The following is a 19,800-nucleotide window of genomic DNA, read 5'->3' on the forward strand; positions in this document are numbered from 1 at the left end:
TTGACGGATTCCGAACGAACGAGGAGTGTTCCTGCTTGGGAGGATTACCTTAGTCATGCAACATTCAGTAACTCGATTGAGAGGGATTACTCGTGGATTTCGCTCTACTGCGTCAGTAGCTATGTCGATCAAGGTAGGATCTTTTGAATTTTCTTCCCTTCTTCTTGCTTTAATATTTCTGCCCAGTTTCCAGGGACAAATTCAGAAGTTCATAGCACGTGAGTTTAATTTATAGCGAGACAGACGTTGCACAAGGAAACAAGTTTAATACTCCGTAGCTCACTTGAAATGTTGATCAAGGCAATGTGGCCTTTTCACAGGAAATTTTTTCTAACTTTTGGGTGTTTTTATTATTATTTTGTTTTTGTAGTTTAGTCTTTGCAATGTAGTATTGGCTTAGACTGTTGATTTCCCAGGGGTACTAGAAGTATCTTTGCAGAATAAGACCGTTCGTTGAAATTGGGCTTTGACAAATGAAAGCTCATATGGGATGACTAAGCACTTTCTTTTTCCGCATTGCAGCTGAATATTAAAGCTACACGTAGAGCACTATATCTACCACGACATACCGTCTGCAGAGAAATGTTGGGCTTATACATGTTATCGATTCCTAAAACATCGGATTTGTTTCGGAAATATCATGTTTATAACCTCGCAAACTCCAATAACCAGCGTCTTATATCACTACTTGATACATACAGTTCATCAGTCATGACACTACCCGAAATGAGAGACTGCCAAGGAGAATGATGTCAATTTTTAAATTGCGTGTTGAGATTGAGGTTCATTTGGCCCTAATGTGTGGATATATGACATCTTGTGGTCATCTATTGAATGGATATATCGTCACAGTCTCCACTTGACTCTGTAATGGACTACATATTAAATATTACTATCAGTGACAAAACTACCCTAAATCCTATATATTGAGTTCCCCAGTGGCCTTTTTTTTTGGGGGGGGGGGGGGGGGTGGGGGCTTTAAATGCAGAGGATGGGGGGCTTATATGATTTAGCAAAACACATTACCAAGAAAAAAAAGAAGTTAATAGACTATACTTATGCTAAAATAAAAGTAGTGTGGAATGAGATTTCTAGTCTTCAAAGCAAAGGCCAGTGTTTTCATCTTTCAAGCAAATACAGATTTGCCCTTATGGTAATTATTGTAATGCCATCTGTCATCTTTAGTAATTTAGTTGTGAAAGAAAAGGGAGAAGGGGAGGATCAGGGCTTAAAAGCAGAGTTGGGTGGGGGTATGCTAACAACTTTCTTCCTCTTAAAGGGAGGGGCTTGTTAGAGGAGGGGGGGGCTTAATAGGGGATTTACAGTGCTTTGTTTGCCATATATCAAATATCAAATCTAGGTTTTCTTGAATCAAAACAGCTGATTTTGTTTTTCTCTAATGGCGCGTTTTTTTATTCACAATTCTGGAATGAGAATGGCCAGAATGTAAAATAGGCGTGTTTTTCTATTCCGCATTCCTATTCCGGAATGGACAGAATGCCATTTTATCCATTCTACTCCCAGGGGCAGAATGAACAGAATGTTGCGAATGAAAATCCAAGAAGGCGGACGGCGAGATGAGCGCTGCGGATTGAAATACATCTCAGGTTACACTTTTGGACACAATGAAACATTGCTTCTAATTTCCTTGTACCAAAAGTACGAGGTTTTTTTCAGTGATGTTTCGTACAAGAAAAGGGCAAATTGGCAAATGATTGCCGACAACATGAAGAAAAATGGCTACTCTCCGTCGGCGGTAAACTGCGAGAACAGGTGGAAATGCCTTACATCTTCGTTCCGGGCGTTTTTTTATGCAGACAATCCGAGTTATTCCTAGCATTCCGTACTAACCATTCTTATTCCAGAATTGTGGATAAAAAACGTGCCTCTAGTCAGCACTGATTAAAACCCTAAAACCTTAAAATTCTGTATACTGAAGGAGTGAAGAGGGTTTGAGGGGGGTGTGGAGGGGGTGGATATCCTGCCACCTATCAGTCATGTCATGTATGCCAACAAATTGTGTCTTTGAAAAATACCCAAGATGATCGATTCCCATTCCAATTTTGTAAAAATGTTCACATTATTTTTTTTTTGTATGAATAAATTATGTTTTATATTTACAGGTTGGTGATAAGCTTCCATCCGTTCAAGTCATGGAGCAAACTCCAAAAGACAAGGTTGATGTTGCACAATTATTTGCTGGCAAGAAAGGAGTACTTTTTGCTGTGCCTGGAGCTTTTACACCAGGATGCTCAAAGGTTTGCATATAAATGGTGTAACTAACTGACTTACTTGAAGTTAATGTTCTCCTTGCCAAACATGGAATACTTTATTGACTATAAAATCATATAATACGTTAGACTAATAAACAGTACACTAGAATTAATTATTACATACAAGGACTAAATAATTGAACAGGAGAATCCTGTTAATACAACCATCTTCTGGCAGCGAAAAAGTGGTTGTAATAATGAAGGAGTTGTATTAACAAGGCCATTGTAAAACGAAGGAAATAACTGGCCTTTAGTAATCCCTTTTACAGACAGGCTTGTTACATGTAACTTTACACAACCCCTAATCGGGAGTCCAGAACCTTTCCCTGTCTGGCTTCTCCTAAGATCTGTCCTTCATTACTGAGATGTAGTATCTGCCAGCATAGCTACCAGGAGATCACAGAAACACACAAACCCGGGACTTTAATTTTTAATTTTTTGTTGACTCATTACTCTAATTAACAGAATGATATGACTCGCAAGATGCATTTTTACTGTGCTATCTGCCATTAATGATGATAAAAATAAAATGATATCACCATTGGGCAAAGACTGTAGAAAATTTATGATATTGTTCATGGCATTTCAAACATCTTTTAAATACCATCATTTTCTGATACTAGGTGTTTTTCAGGCAGCTACATGTATTAAGGTTACCCGAGACCTTCAGAGGTGTCTCGCGTTTAAGCGATGTAGCGCGTCCAGTTTAAACTGTAGATACCTATAAACCCATACATCAAATTAAAGCTTATAGAGCTGACTATCAAACTATACCAAGAATTTTGAAATAAAATAAATTGTCCAATTTTTCACGACCTCTAATTGCGAGCGTCCGAATCACCTTTTTAAAGCTACAAGTCTAAGTGAATTTTGTTTTTTGCTAATTTAATTTACTCCTCAGTTTCCTGACCCAAAGCGCTAAAAAAACGTGTCTGCGTTTTGCCATATTCAATCGCAGTGAAAAGTTAAAGAGCATTTTCGAAATAGGATGAAAAAAATGTGGAGTAATCGCACAAAAATCACTCTCGGAGAAAAAATATTTCGAAAGAAAAAATTCGCAGACAGGTTTTTGTTGTTTATAATTGTTAAACTAGCTACTGTCCAAATTTGAAGGCAAACGAACAAATTCCTTTTGAGTTTTAGCTCTTTGAAGTGGCTCCTCCAAGTGAAAAAAATTTATTCGAGAAAACAGCGCTAAAAATTCGGCAATTCATTTTATTTCAAAATTCTTGGTTTAGTTGGATAGCCAGCTCTATAAGCTTTAATTTGATATAAGGGTTCAGGTATTTACAGTTTAAACCGGACGCTACATCACTTGGACACGAGACACCTCTGAAGACACCTCTGAAGGTCCCGGGTAACCTTAAAGAGCAAGAAATATGCGACAAGTTGTCAAGTTATGTGTGCAGAATTTTGACCTCAAAATATATAATAGCTGATCTTTGAAGGTTGCATAATTATGTAATTTTATATAAATATAATCTTAGTCAGACTGATATTTTGCCTTTTGTGTTGTTTTTAATCAGACTCACCTTCCTGGATATGTTGAAGATTTTGACAAATTCAAGGTACGTAATGAGAAAGTTGTATTAATAATAAATTGGCAGTTAAACCTCCCACAACTGCTAGCTTGTACCTAGTATTTTATGACCAGGTTTCCCTAATACTGCTGTTTGGTACCAATAAATTTATTTATCGACCTGAACAAGTAGAGAGAGACATTGTGAACTTATGTTCTTGTCCAAGGAAGCAACGTTAGCGTTGAAAGAGCAGCCCACCTGCAGCCTTGAACCATGCCTGGCCCTATGATCTTTTAATTACCAACTCTTGCTCCTTCTATAAAACTAGTAGTAATCACAGATTATTGGAGTGCGTTTGATTCCTTACATAGGACAAAGGTTAGGTATGGTGGGCGCTTTCCTGTTCGTTTTAATTTGACTTATTTCGTTCGTTTTACTCTTTATGCAACTTTTCTTTATTGCAATAATCATCTTCACAGAATATTTGAAGTTTCCTTTCCAAATTAATAACCACAGTTTTACTGCTGGTTACCCAGCCTGAATAAAGCAAAGTTAATGGGCAAATAAAAATCTTAACTTTGAGGGTGAAGAAACATCTCGAGCATGAGGGATTATTTCACTCTTCCACCCTGAAGCTACGAGATTAGGGGCAAACCCGAGTACGTGACAGATCTGACAGAGAAAAATTATAAATAAGGTTGCATGACATTTGCGAAATATTTTCGTAGCGTCTTTAATCATTAAAGAACGTAGTCTTTAACACAACACGGTATACTTTTATTTCTACTTGCTATTACTATTTACTAACAACAAGATTTGAAGGTATTTCTTATACGCTACGCGAAAATCCTGCTGCTATGAGGCGATAAACATTTTGAATGTGGAGATCTAATTAGCATATTGAAAGTCTTGATCTCAGATAACCAAATGCTCGTGTACATTATATTATATTAGCATAAAAATCTAACACAGAATTAAAAATACTACTGCAGGCGATCGACTATATATTTCCCTTTGCTACTAAATCTTACTATTTATTAGCTACTAGAAAGGTGTTTTTTTATACTTTACATGAAATTTCCGCCTCTAGGAAATAATAAACATTTTTCAGGTTGGGATCTGATTAGCATATTGACAGTCTTGATCTCAGGCACAAGTATAAAAATCTATTGCTCGAAACCTCAAGAATTCAGAGAGATGAAAATGTTACCGACACGGTACACTATTTGCTTTTACTTGCTACTACTCTTTACTTGCAACAAGAAAGATATTTTTGATACTCTGCGCGAAAATTTCACTGCTATGAAGCAATAAACATTTTGGATGCAAGCTTTAATACTCTACGCGAAAATCCCACTGCTATGTGGGACTGACACAAACAACGTCTGCAAAGGAAGCTAACCGCTATGAAGCGATAATTAAAACATTTTGAATGTTCCGATCTAATTAGCATATTGAAAGCCTTGTACAAGCATAAAAAATTATTATAGAAACCTCATGAATTCAGAGAGAGAAAAACTGTGTGCTACCGTATTGTTCATTGCAAATGATCCCGTATATGTCCTTGTTCGTCGAAGAGTAAAAGAAACAAAACCTCTAAACTTGAGTTGTGAGACGAACACAGTCTGCTGGCCGCTTTACACAAACTCCAGGGAAGCACGAGGCAGAATGCTTTGCGCAACCAAGTTGTGACGTGCACAGTGCACCTACGCGATCACAGGCAGCCCAGAAGATTAGGAAGCGTTCTTCCTTCGTCGAATGCAATAATGTAAATTTATGCCATAGACGAAACAATCTACAACAACAGGGTTACAACAGTTAGGGAAAAGTCAGGGAAAACATATTCTTTTTCAACGTCGGGGAATTTTACATCAAGTCAAGGAACTTCTTTGAAATCCTAACCCAAAGTCAGTGAAAAGGCAGGGTATTTAATTTTTGGCTAGCCACTATGTTTGCAAGCAAGTGTTTCCTTGTTGGCATTAAGGTTAAAGGTTGTTCCAAACATTTTCTGCAAAGGAGATAATTTCTGTGGCTTCATTGCTTGGCTTATAAATGGAATTGTCTCTGGTGCTCAGTTAAACGTATTCTGATGAGTGGAACCCTGTCAAAGATCAGCTTATAATGAGACGTAGAATTATGTTAAATAAACTTTAATTTTTGCAATCAATATTCTAGATCAGGAAATTTCTAGACTATGTAAATGTAATTGGAGGTTGCAGTAGGGAAAAATTGGGGGCTAGTTGCATAAAATATTTTATGATGGTACATAATATACAAATACCTTATAAAAAGCTCTATTTTAGTTGCCCCTTCTCTAATAAGCCATGTTTCTGGGAACTGTGCACTTAAAGTTTGGAAAAACATCTTCTATATACAGTTTGTTCAAGACTTACAATTGTATTTAGGTTTGCCACAAGACTCCCTCCCCTCCCATCCCCCCCCCCCCCCCACCTTCCATGTTTTGAGGCCAGAAAATAATTAAGCTCCCGGGGCTTCAGTAATAGAGCTTTTACAGTAGTTACCCCAGCATTTGGGTTTTGCAAATCACCCCATATTCTAACAATGATTTCATGTCTTTGTAGGAAAAAGTAGATGTGGTTGCTTGTATCTCAGTTAATGATCCATTTGTGATGGCTGCTTGGGGAGAGGCAAACAAGTGCGAGGGAAAGGTTTGTGTAGTGTGAAATACCATAAACTACTGCTTTTATAATCCCTCCCTTCTCCCCGACTTAAGAGCCCCCTAGTTATAGGCCCATCTACCTGTAAACCAAAAAATACATCTGATTATACCACCCCCTCCCCCCCAATATAAGCCCCCATCTAGTTTTGTTCTTCTTGTTAGTTTTAATTTTCTTTTAAATAGAAAAATTAAAAATTAGCACTGCTATAGCTCGTTTCGAAACCATTTTTTTTTTTCATTCTGGCTATAAGCACCCTCTGATATACACAAGCCCCTCCAGTTTATACAGCCCATCTAAAACCCCATGCAAAGTTGTACGAGCCCAGGGTTTATAAGCAGCAGTTTATGGTATTCAGTTTAAGTAGTCCTTGTTTATTTAGTAAAAACATCAATATATCCATCAGTACGTCTCCCTTTGCTCTAGACTGTACCTTTTACTAGGCTTCCAAAGCTTTTGAACAAGACACAAGCTCTCATCATGGTTCCTGTCCAGTTATATAATTATAAAAAGATTTCGATTGAAAAATTACCAAAATTAATATTTATACCGCACTTCACATGCATTGTCATTGTTTTGCTTATTAATGTAAGTTGTTATTACATTTTTGTGAAGTTTGTATCTGCTGTGGCTGTCATGTATGCTTGTGGTCCCTAATAAGGATGACAGGGGGAGGGGGGGAGGGAGAGGAAAGGCCTTCAATGATAATGAGTAAGACTTGGCATGGATGGTATGTAAACAGGAGAAGGTGACGAGGGAGGAGAGTGGGATATGAAAGAAAATTAGCATAAAGCAAGAAGCTTGGTAGCAGTGGTGGGTACAGTATCTGAAGAAAACAAAATTTCTTCTGCTAATTTAGTTAGCAGGAGGATTCTCAGGGGTGGGGGATGGGGTACAGTAAGTGCAGGCTTCTTATACAGCCGTAAGCATTTGTCAGAGGAGTTAACACCCAAGTGAATTTGATTTCTGATTTTTTTATCCAGATCCGTATGTTGGCTGACACACAGGGAGAATTTACGAAGGTAAAGTAATTGATGTTTTGTTTGAATTATGAGCCTGAGTTCCCCTCTGGCACTCAATATACAACTTTTATATTTAGAATAAATGAATTGTGAATTTTCCTGTCTGTCCCATTGTCAGGCAATCGGCATGGAGCTTGATGCCACTCCATTCTTGGGGAACGTCCGTTCCAAGCGTTACTCTATGCTGATTGAGGATGGAGAAGTGAAGCAGCTTCAGGTTGAGCCTGATGGTACAGGCCTGAGCTGCAGTCTGGCCAACAATCTTCTTAAACTGTTGTAGGTATGTAAAAAATTGGCTTTATCGTATGGCTTTAGTAAGAGGTTTTAGATTCCCCACCCCAACCCCACCCCTCCACCCCCAACTGCCCCCCCCCCCCCAAAAAATAATTAATTTATTAAAAAAACACAACAACCTGGATATCCCAAATCTTGTACTCATAGTTCTCTGGCTTTTTGGTCAGCGGGTGGTCGCCAGAAGAGACTCTGGGGAATTGGAATTTTATTTAAATTTTTTGATTGGCTGTCCTGTAACGGCTCGTAACGGCTTCCATTGTTTCACGCAGAAAACCTGCGGTAATAGAATTCCAGTACCCCAGAGTCTCTACTGGCGCCTACCCGCTGACCAAGTAGTTGTGAAGCAATTCTTTCCTAAAGGAGGTTTTATAATGGAAATGTGCTGTTTCTGCATATTGTTTATGTACAGCAATACATAGTGTTTTGGTAGAGTAAGACCCAACATAGCTCCATTTCATTCTTTAGCAATAGTCAAACACAAATTTTGAGATTGTGTTTTTCAAATTTCTCCTTAGGTATCATTGAAATAGAAAATGAAAGAAAAGCTAGAAGAAACGACACGAGACAAAGACCACAGATAGAGTGACTTGAAGAAAACGTTTTTAGTAACAATAGCCTATCAAGAAAACAGATTACAAAAAACAAACGAAATAAGGATTTTAAATGATTAAATCCATGCTATTTAGAAGGACAGGATGGTTAGAATGCACTTACTAGGAAATAAACGAAAAATAAACAAAAAATATGGCATGGATTTACCTTGACCATACAGTCTGGTTGACTTGTTGGTGCGCGATATTTTAAGCTTAGCTGGAACTAAACCAAACCCTGCTGCACATTTTCTGAGATTGTGCAGTTCCAGAAAAAAACCCATACCCATCCCAAGGAAGGTCATTGGAAATTCCTAGGGGGAGGGGGGTCTTAAAAGCCAAACTTTTAGAAGCAAAGTATGAAGCTGAACTGGAATTTCCAGGGGGAGGGGTTGCAAAACGAACACCTTCCGTGGGGGAGTATGGATATTTTCTGGAACTGCACATTCAGCATTACCGATCCTCCCAAATATAAAAATCACCTAGCTTTCCACCAGTCCCCCGGGAAGCTTAGTGCATGGAGCGTCCGACGGTGGACGGTAGGTCTTGGGTATGACTCCCTCCAGGGCATCATCCTTCTGCTTCTTGAAGGCAAGCCCCCTCCTTCGTTGTCACATGCTGAATACGAGTTAGTAGAAGAACTTGGCTTGTCTTTTATAGACATCTTAGTAACACGACTGATGTTCTCAGTGATAGTTCACTAAAGCAGTTTCCCTTTTTCACAAAGGGAAACTGTCTACTTATCATCCTCGGAGACCCAAGGGTAGCTGGTCGGGTGGAAGGGATTTTTTGTGGGCGAAAGTTTACAACAAGTTCTTATAGTAAACTTTCGCCCACGAAAATCCCTTCCACCCGACCAGCTACCTCTGGGTAGCCGAGGATTGCTAGTTATCGACCACTAAAAATTTAGCGTTTAGTTGTCGAAAACTCATCGCACACACTTCTTTTTTTTTATTTGTCGATAACAAATAGTTGTCGACAAGCAAATTTCTAGTCCGCGGAGGCCCTTAAATTCCCTCATCACTGTTCTTGGTAATACGCAACAGGCAACAGGAATAAGTAAGAGTTTTGGGAACCTGACTGGTCTGAAATTTAAAAGTTCTTCTCGTGTTCAATCTCGTCTGACTCTCATTCAAATCTAAAAGACCCTGGTGTTGCCAAGCTTAAAGGAAGAAGGTCAGATAAAGTCGGATTTGAATTTTGTACAAATAAGAAAAGTCTACCACGTTCACGTCGGAGATTTGTTGTTGTTGTTTTGTTTTGTGTTTGTTTTTTGTCTTGTTACAAGGTTCGGTAAGAATTTTTCTTTAATAGACGTGGAAACTTCTGTTAAAAAGTCTTGGGGGGTAAAAAATTTTTGGTTAAAGAAAGTAAATTTGAAACTCGGAAGCAAGATGAGAAAGCTCCATTGCCACGATCATCGGTTTGAATTTCGTTCACTGCAGAGTCGTGAAATTTCTTCGTCCGTAAGGGTGCCAGTTATCTTTAAACTACTTCTAAAAGTAATTGGTTCTCAACAGCAAACTCTTTCGTTATTACACTTTATTAAACAAAAATATTCCCTTGCTCAAGTGTACTGACACGGCAGCACGTCTACCGTTTTCTCCCTTCAGCCCTCGTAAAAAAAAATTAAATAAAATCACTCGTGCAATCAAGACTGGGAAACGGAATTTTTCTACTGCATATGCAACTTTGAAAATTAACTTTGTAACTATTCTAATATTAACCCATTCCATTGTTGAAATTAAGAACTGTATGATTACAAGTTGTTGCGACCAGGCTAAGTGATCTTTCTGAGGCGAGAGAGAGGAAAAAAGAAACGCTTCTTTCCTTCACTTGCGTATGATAATCGCTTGTAATTTTGTTTAAGCGAGTAGAGTTAGCATGATAGGAATGTGCTTCAACACGTAGTCATGAGAGATTTAAGTTCGCGTTTACGGAGAACCGCAAATACCAGATTCGCGGTGAGAGAATTGGAAAATTGTTTTTAATGATAGCGCAAAATAATTCTGGCCTTTTATGCTAAAACGAAGCTTACTCGACTTCACTTAAAAACGGAAAGCTGCGAGCGACACTGACGAAAACCGTGGTCATGTGGTCAGTTTTCCCGTTTGCTCTTTTGTCGTAAACGTGATACTAAATCTCTCTCTCTCTTTTTTTAAATTAGTTTTGCCACATAAAGAAATTAAAAAACAAGACACAATAAAATAATATAAATAAAGTTTCAAAGTAAGAGTAATTGTTAATAGCCCCTGACAGTATAAAAGAGAGTCTTCCAATGCCCCTCGCCCTCTTTACTTGAAATGATCATAAACCAAAGTTGTTCATCTTCCATCCTTGTTATTTACACAAACGATGGCTACGCCCAAAATATTTATGGCTCTTCAAACAATGACACTCTTCTCAATTAATCTATTTATTCCCCTTCTGTTGGTCCGGATTCCGCCACTGGGCAGTTTCAGAGACAGTGATTGGAGTCTATCCAGCTAGTTGGGCTATGCTTATTATGACAATGTGCTACGTGTACACGTGTTTTTGTCCCTTACGTTACTCAATCCTACGTTTTTTTAACTGTATAAAAATAGTGTGAAAAAATACTAAATCTACACTCAAAGTATCCCCCTACCCCAGCCCCGAAGTGGACAATTTGGTCGCTTACGATTTTGATTCTAACCCCACCCTATTTATATATATACTTAATTTCGAGAAAATGAAGTGTTGTGTGGGTTTAAAAAAAATGTCGAAATGCTTTTGATTTGCGTTACTATGATCTGCGATTAATGAAAAAGACGAAAATAAAACAAAGAATTCAAACTATAAAGCTCCATTTTATCAACCAATTAAAAGTTAAACCGAAACTTACCGATTCTCTTTTGCACTTGCTTGAATCACGTGCGCGTGGGGCTATTGGTCACGGAGTTCTATTTGGGTCATTAATTGGGTTTGAGTTTGTTGTTGATTAACGGCTTGATGGATTGTTTTCTATGGATTTTAGCTTTGTGATTCCAACTTAAAAACCGCATTTAAAGGAAGTTTTGTTTCAAACGTCCAGAAGTAATAAAAACTAAAGATTTTGAGCATATTGTTGCGTCCTACGTCGTACAAAAATGGCTGTACAAAATGTTACATCGAAAACAAATCTTTCAGTTAACAAAAATCGTTGGTCCAGCATCTAATATAACCCCTCCCACACAGCTGGATCAACAAAATGTTAGCGAACAATGTTGGCACGTTCAGTCGGACCTTCGAAACGTGGTATATGGTGTCCAACGTTGAGCTCTATTTATTTTAATAAATTAAAATTTCTGGAGTAGATATTGCACATGCAATATTTGATACGGGTATTTGTGTGCATATTGTTCAGCACACATCCACTCCGGGTATTAAAGAGGCACTGTCACAACCATCTTGTTTTATTATATCTCTCAGTTAGTACCGGCGGTGTGGGATTGGTCAATTTTGCGGGCCGTATCTCACTGTACGGCCCGCTAAATTTGGAAGTTTCTTTTCCCGCGCGCCCGTTTAACCTCAGAAATATAATAAATATCTACTAACCTCGTTTTCTTTGTCCGTACTGTACAGGAAAAAACTCGGTTCGTAACTTACAGTACAGACCTCGCACTCGGTTAGTGAGAGCTATCTATTTTGGACAAAACTGCTAAACTATTTGACAAATAACTTTTTTTTTCTATCATGGAATTGCTGTTAGATCACCGGGAAGAAAATATTAGGGTCATTTCTCCAAGGAGGAAATAAAACTGTAAACAGGTTTTAGCGACTTCTGTACAATATACACAACTGTCGGAAAGAACTTGAAAAAAAAAAATTGGTTGCAATTCATTTCCATCTTAGCAATTCGCAGCCAAACATAATCAATACCAGTTTCTGTGCATCAGCAGGGTTACTGTTAACAAAACTGAACCATTATTTTGACGATTCCACCGATTCAAATATGTTCTTTTCTTACTATCCAAAGTGACACAAAAAATAGGTGACATTGCCCCTTTAAAGTAGAGCTAGCTGGAAGCACGTTCCAAGCTAGGCGAGAGACTCTTGCGCGTGCTTTCTATTCGCATGAGTCTCTCTCCTTTAGGTCCACTAAGTAGTCAGTCAGTGTATTTACCTCACTTACACAAATGCTCTGTGTTCGCTTTACATTTTCTCTTAAAGGGCATTACTCGATGTTCACACCTTCCCAAAAATCAACTTTTGTTTAAATTTATTTCGTTGCAAGCGCGGACCTCTTTAATTCCACATCCCCAGTCATCATTTTGAAAACTACCTTGAACACACTAAAGCAATCTAAGGATTATTCAGATCGTACTTCTTTCTCAGTTCATCAGTTTTATTAGAGGGGGACCCGGGCTTCAAGCGGATACCCTTGGGGTGTTTCTTTGCCGATGATTCAACAGGTTCCAGTGGCTCGTACCCCGCTGCTCTCATACAACAGCATATCAGCCAAACTATCAGGTAGATAATTACCGGTATCAGTATGATGGCTAGTATCGGGAAGAGAACCCAGAGCAGGTGTTCCACCTTGGGGCAGTCCTCGAAGTACCATTTGTCGCTGGGGCAATCTTTGGGCTGGAAGTCACCCCCTGGGTAAAACTCGCAGGCTTCGGTTGATGCGCACCAGTAGCACAAGCCATCATTATGGAGACAGTCTTTACAAGTTGACTTTCGTTTTGGGCAATGAGTGATGCCAACTGAAAACAAGACGAAGCAAAGAGATTTTAAGACGAGTAAAAGCTTTCCATTTAGTGCAACAGCCCATTTTACAGTTGTGCGCTTGTTAACCCAGCCTTTAAGTAGAAGCGAGTCTGTAGTGGACTTAGAAACTTACACGTAAAGCGGTGAGGTTTGTATCAAAACCAGTGAACTTCGGCCTCGCTTCCGCTCAAACGCTAGGTTATTGGCAGATCAACCGGTTTGTTCAAAACTTCTCAAGTATTTGACAAATACCCTTTTTTTTTTCTAAATAAAATTACTGCTACAGAACCGGGAGAAAATATCGGTTGATTTATGGCCCATAAATCAACGGGAAAAAACTTAGTCCGTCACTTACAGTACGGACCGAGAACTCGGCTAGTAAGAGGTAAAGCATATAATCTAAAAAAAAAGCAAGGCTGATTTCACGGTCAGGGAAGTATATTTTCCAATATTTCGAAAGGCATGGCCTTTCTTCTTCAGGGTATGTTTGAGGCTGACCCTGTGGCAAGATACGTTACAATTTAAACAGTTACAATAGATACCTGAAAAAAGGCTAAAGTTACATAAACAAAAACGTTACAATTTGAAATTTGAAAATACAACTGGTAAAAAGGTATAAGCTAACGTTACAACGTGGTAGACAAAAACAAAATACGTAACAATGAGTTAATTACATAACTTAGGAAGATGAAAGACGGGAAAAATGTTCATGTCTCATCTCTCCTATTAAGACCTAAGGGTTCAATAGTTTGACCTCTGTCGATGAGGTACGCCTCTCTAGCTTTGCGTACACTGTCACGATTAGATTTGATGAGTTCAAGGGGAATTAGTAGCATGTCAGAAGCGTTATGGTCGTTAGAAAGAAAATGTTCTGAAACTGTGGTGGGTTTGGAACTGTTTGTTTGTTTGTCGACTGGTCTACGGTGTTCGTTAAAACGGTCTTTAAGTCGTCGTTTTGTTTCTCCTATGTATTGTTTGTGGCAGCGGTTGCAGTGTACCATGTAAATAACGTTTTTAGAGTTACAGTCTATATGATGAGTAATATGTCTAGTTTCGCCGGTAGAATGAAATGTGTAGCTGGTACGTCCGTCTGTTATGTAGTTGCAAGTTAAACAGTTGTCCCCACATCGAAAAGATCCATGGGGTAGGTTGTTTTGTGTTGGATTACGTAGTTTGGCGCTAACAAGTAAATCACTCAGGTTGTTGGTCCGTCGGAAGGCAACAAGAGGTGTGGCTTTGAAAACGTTTGCGCAGCGGGGAGATGAAGATAGGATGTTGAAGTGTTTGTGAATAATGGATGATACAGAACGAAGGGCTGGATTGTATGTGACGACAAGGGGTACTCTTATAGGTTGGTTGGTGTCGGAGGTGTCTTTCGTAGCTATAGCGTCGGAACGTGGGATGCCGTTAACACGTCCTATTTCTTGGTTGAGGAATGAAAGATTGTATCCCCGTTTGTTGAGATAGGTTCTGAGTTCGTTTGTTCGGAGTTTAAAAGTTTCGTCAGAAGAACAAATACGTCGAAGTCTGAGAGCTAAGCTGAATGGAATGGCTCTCTTAGTGTGTCTAGGATGACATGAAGATTGTAACAAGTATTGATGTTTGTCAGTAGGCTTAGTGTAAAGGTCGGTAGTGATAGTGCCGTTATAGAGAGACACACTGACGTCCAGAAAGGGTATAGATGTGAGAGAATAATTGGATGTGAATTTAATAGTGGGGTGAATGTTATTGAGATAAGTAGTGAAGGTTTGGAGGTCGTCGAGAGAGTGTGTCCACATATCATGAAGATGTAAGTAAGAGGTATTTAAACGCACCCTAAAAACAGGAATCATAGCCTGGCCAAGCCGCCAGTCATTTCGTTGTAGATACTGATGAGTTGTCAACATCAGATAGTCCGTGCAGCAAGATTTCATAGATATCACATTTTGAACGCGTTTAAAACGCGTTTAGAAGTCAACTTAATCTTGAAAGTGGCAAGTTCTACTATTTTTAAGGAATCTTAATTACTGGCATCTAATCAGCTCTTCAAACTACTGCATTTCGTTTGCGAACAGCCGGGTCTTGGCCGGCCATCGAAAGCGTCCTTAGTATTCCTTATAAAAAGAGCTTCCATGGGCTGTGATCTTTTCGTTCTCACTTTGATAAGAAGACATGTTCGAAACAGCCTCCCTCGATCGACTAGCAGCCCCTGGGCCTCTGCAAAGACATCACGGGCGAAATTGCTAGTCACCATTTCTTCGCCCTGTATCAGCTATCTGCCCCTGGGTCTCTGAGGACGGGAAAGTAACTTCAGTGGCTCGGTTTTGTTAAAAATCAGTGAATGTCAATACTGCTGCAATGTAATGCCGCATACTTGTCATTTGTTTTTCGATAACTATCTTTGCAAAATTACGGCAATAACTCCGAATTTGTACACACTGAACAAAAATGACCAAATTTGAGGGAATTTGCTGCTTGAAGGAAGAGAGTAAAGTTTAGTTTTAGTTTTCTTCGTCGAGATTTCCCCACAATTTAATACTAACAGTAGACAAGACCGAGACTATGATATAGTCTGAAATGTCAGCCGTCTCCTCCCCCTAACCCGCGGAGACAGCTGACATTTCAGACTAGACTATGATATTGTATTGTGCTGTTTTTGACATATGGCCATTTCAGCGCATGCGTTGTATAGCGCGTTCCTCCTATGAGACAGGAAGGCTTTGAATTCATTGAGAAATTTTCTTCCATTGTAAAGCTCCCAACAATTAATTACGCGATGACACGTTCTTAATCTCTCTTAGCAATTTCCTAGGGGAATATGAAAAAAAATCAGTTCGAGTTTTCACCAACTGATATAAGCCAATCTCTAAGGTCGTATGTTTCATGCATGATTTGTGTCCTTGGAGTAAGTTGAAAAACGCCTGCGGACCTATTGGAAATTATCACGGGAGATTCTCTGGTCTGTAAACAAGATTTAACATCTTCCCACAACGGCTTTTGTTTGTTCGACTCGGTGGAGAGATTTTAAATATTTGCATATGAATTCAATCAGGCATTTCAAAGCTCTCTTTTAAAAAGCATTCCGAGAGTATTGTTCGTCAATCCCAGTAAACCTCAGATGGTTTTTTACTATTAGTTTCCTGGGCTCATTTGGATACGTTCTTGTAACGTTCGAAATCTTTAACGACGAATTTTGCTCTCCTGTAATTAAAACTCTGAGGCAGTGAGCAGTTTTCAACTCCCGAAATTGCCCGAGGATACTCATGAAAATTCATCAGTTTAAATACCACGGTAAACATACAGCTTTTGTTTGGTCTGTGACCGTTATCTGTTCCTTCTTACTTGTTTGTACAATACTTAGAACTAAATAAACACGAGAAATCATTTCCAGGATAGTTCTTACGAGCAAAACTTGCGATAAAGTCACTCTTTTCCTCCGGATGTTGTTCCAAATTTGACACTTAAAATTAAAATATGCGTGGGCTTACTGCCTCGTGTTGAATGGCTTTCTAATTAGCTCGGCTTTTTTTGCCTTTAGCTCAAAGTTGGTCTGAAAGCGCTCAGTGTAAACACCTCTTTTTGTATCGTTTTTTTTTTTATCGCATGGCAGCACAACGTAGGCTTAAGAAAGTTTCCGTGAATAACATTCAACTCGATGTTTTTAACCAAGTGGAACGCCTTTCAAGTTTTGCATAATCTCACCCATATTATCACCCTTGACACTTCATGCGTAAACGACAGAAGTCTTTTCATTCTTTTTGAAAATAACAGGAGTTTCTTGAAAAAAATTCTTCTAACTAGATGTAATTCAGTTCTTTAGCTTGAGTATCATAAAAGCAGACTTGGTAACGCAAAAAATAGCCAACTGTTAACTCCACTAACTAGCGAGGAATTCCTTTGGAAGTTACCCAACCATGCGACACGAAAGTTATCTACTGCCTACTGAGTCCATATCGTTAAATGACACTTACTTGGGTAAAGGCATTGGTTGTGGTAGGCCTTATGTTTTCCAGGACAGGAAAGCTTCGTTGTAGTCGCGTTATAGTGCACTTGGCATTCTTGTTTGGCTTCGCACCACAGGCAGAAATCGAGCCTGGTGCAGTTTTCGCAACCGCCCTGGCGCCCGCACAAAACGCTTGCGTTAACAGTCACAACGCTACCGTTTATTCCTGAGATATTCACTACTGGCGCGTCCATTGCGCCCAGTTCGTCCAAAGATTTATCGTAATAATCCAACAATGCCTCTTTTCTCTCGTCTTCGGCTGTTTGTGACTCGCAAGCAGTCTTTCTGTGTCTGTGCGGACAGTTCTCGCTTCCTTGCTTGATGCACTCACTCCTCTGAGACCCATCGCTACACCACTCGCAGTTACCATTGTTTGATAAGCACCTCTCGCAGTCCGGTTCTTCTTGAACACAGGTCTGGTCATCGGAGTAATAATAATGCTTCATCCCGCTTTCTTCTTGGCTTTGTACATGAGTTTTACGGCAATGAGCGAATTGCACAGCCATAAGCAGTAGAATAATCTCGACGCCTCTCATGATGCCTGGCTTGGCGGGAAGTAAAAAAATAACCTTCTTCGGCAGAGCTTCCCTTCAGTCTTTCACTCCAGAGGAACGTGGTGCTTGTTTTAGTGATTCATTCTCAGTTGTTTGCGATCGCTGCAATATAAATCGCTCTAAAGCGCTCATACAGTTGGCAATCGCAAAAGGCGCAATATATCTTCTGTCTTGGCGCAAATTAATTATTCTTTCGCATAACAGATCAACAGGATGTCTGCTCATATTTGCATAAGTGACTTTGTTTATGCGACGCATGAAAGATTTTCAATTACGACCCAAAAGCTGATTGTAATTGCAGCTTTTAATAGGAGCGAGCGCTATTCCGTCGAGTTGATCCACCTCGTCCAAACATTTCTATGAACAGGCTCTGTTAGATCGAAACACCGAACTTTCTGAATAGGTTGCTATCGATTTTTAATGCGTTCTATATTCAGTTGCAAAGTAGTTAAGTGTATCTCCCGCGCAAACTACGTTTTTGGCAATTTACATGATAATTTATGACAACTTTGTCTCTAGCTGTGAAACGCATGAAATAAGCTGTTAAAAGACTGTGGAAAGTGCACTGACAGGCCGTACACAACTCGGAAAAGTTTAATCTTATCACAAAATTTCAGCAGTCGTAGTTTATTTGGAGTTTTAACTTCGGAAACTTGGATTTTTGCAGTCCCACAATTTGATCTTGAAAACTGGTATACATATCCCGCCGAGCCGATTTCGTATCTCATTTCCGCAAAATACAAAGCGTTAAATTTAAAGAACATCGGATAGGATATTGTTAGTTGCGTTGTTTTGATCAAAGTAACTTCAGAGACAAAACAGTAAACTCTACTTGTGGTCGGCTCTTTATGTATGAGAAATTAAAGGGTTATTTGCATTGATGAATTTAGAAATGCCTTTTAAAGATAATGAGCCGAGTGCGATGCAGAAAATTCGAGAAAATGCCCGAAAAAAATAAAAGGGAACTGGCGTTTATTCTTTCGAGCTTCACATTTGAGTGTGTTTGTTCAGCAAACAATTGAAGACCTTTGAGATCCCTCGGGTTCCGCTTTTTAGATGCGTCAGATAATCTCCTTATCTTAAGAAGCTAATGGACAAATTTAAAAGGTCTCGTTGAGTTTCATTTGAATATGAAAGACGGCTAGAATCGAAGAGCTGTCATTTTGCGTGGAGAAACTCATTATATATACTTCAAACGTCAACTGACGTGCTTCATTTAAAAGCTCCGTTGGCTATTTGTTTTCCACTGGTCGAGTGGCTTATATTTAACCGCTTGTAAACGATAAGCACAACCGTATCCGAATGAGGTAACATAAGCAGAAATTTTTCATTACCAGGCAAAAACATTTGAAGCAATTCACTTTGAGATTTATTTAGGGCATCCAGCGAGAAAATTTAAGCAAAATACTCGCAATTTCATTACCAGGGTTCCCCGGATCGTTTTGTGGAACATTCGTGTAAGCTAATATATTTTAATATGTTTGAATGTTTTAGGACATAAAATCTTACTGCCAGAATTTACAAGCTGTTATATATTGGCTTTATGAAAATGCTAGCTGACCTTTTTTCGCATTTAAATTAACGACATATATGCCCGTCTGAAAACAAATTAAAACGAATTAGTTTTCCAGTGTTACGAAATTTTGAGCTGCAAGTTTTCCGAAGAAAACTCAGTTAGTTTTTCTTTAGCGACGAAGTCCGAAATTCTGAGTCGATTAATTAAGTCCTTCCGAACAGACATCCACCGAAATAAACCGCTGCGTACCTTGTTTATAAATATTGCGGAATAAGTTCAGTATTGTCTTTTTTAATCAGTTTTATAACTGTGTGCATGTAAAACATCCTAAAGTGTGACCGACGCTTGTTACCTAGCAGTTCATTCGTGGTCCTATCCGTTTTCCAACATTTTAAAAAATTGTTTTTAATTTTTGGCCCTGTCTAATATTTACGCACGAGCAGTTCTCCATGCGAATGCTTCTTACTTTCTGCGGCATAGGAAGCCTTTAAGGAGGGAAGTGTGAAGTATTTTTTACTTAACGGTTCATTACAGCAGGACCCAGTTGTTCAAAGCCCGATTAAACTAAACCCGGATTAACGTGAACTTTGATGCGAGTTTAATTAATAATTAATAAAGATTCTCCCAAAAGATTTTTGTCCGTCAGTTTTGCCTTAGACTT

At 39.0% G+C, this 19,800-nt stretch overlaps 2 protein-coding genes across 2 annotated transcripts; one reads left to right on the forward strand and one right to left on the reverse strand.

The window, feature by feature from the left end:
• Nucleotides 1–21: 21 nt before the first annotated feature.
• Nucleotides 22–8,551, forward strand: LOC146480946 (peroxiredoxin-5, mitochondrial-like). Its single transcript, XM_085108646.1, has 7 exons — nucleotides 22–133; nucleotides 2,124–2,258; nucleotides 3,800–3,841; nucleotides 6,376–6,462; nucleotides 7,455–7,493; nucleotides 7,612–7,773; nucleotides 8,303–8,551. Exons 1-6 carry the CDS (start codon nucleotides 56–58, stop codon nucleotides 7,771–7,773), a joined length of 543 nt encoding a protein of 180 aa, XP_084964772.1. The 5' UTR covers nucleotides 22–55; the 3' UTR covers nucleotides 8,303–8,551.
• Nucleotides 8,552–9,901: 1,350 nt separating this feature from the next.
• Nucleotides 9,902–17,942, reverse strand: LOC146480947 (uncharacterized). The gene is made up of 2 exons (XM_085108644.1): nucleotides 17,038–17,942; nucleotides 9,902–13,083 (listed from the first exon to the last, which is right to left on the reverse strand). Exons 1-2 carry the CDS (start codon nucleotides 17,603–17,605, stop codon nucleotides 12,680–12,682), a joined length of 972 nt encoding a protein of 323 aa, XP_084964770.1. The 5' UTR covers nucleotides 17,606–17,942; the 3' UTR covers nucleotides 9,902–12,679.
• Between the last annotated feature and the right edge of the window lie 1,858 nt (nucleotides 17,943–19,800).

The sequence above is a fragment of the Pavona decussata genome, unplaced genomic scaffold (genome assembly GCF_977016875.1).
Source record: "Pavona decussata unplaced genomic scaffold, jaPavDecu1.1 SCAFFOLD_51, whole genome shotgun sequence".
Classification (NCBI taxonomy): domain Eukaryota; kingdom Metazoa; phylum Cnidaria; class Anthozoa; order Scleractinia; family Agariciidae; genus Pavona; species Pavona decussata.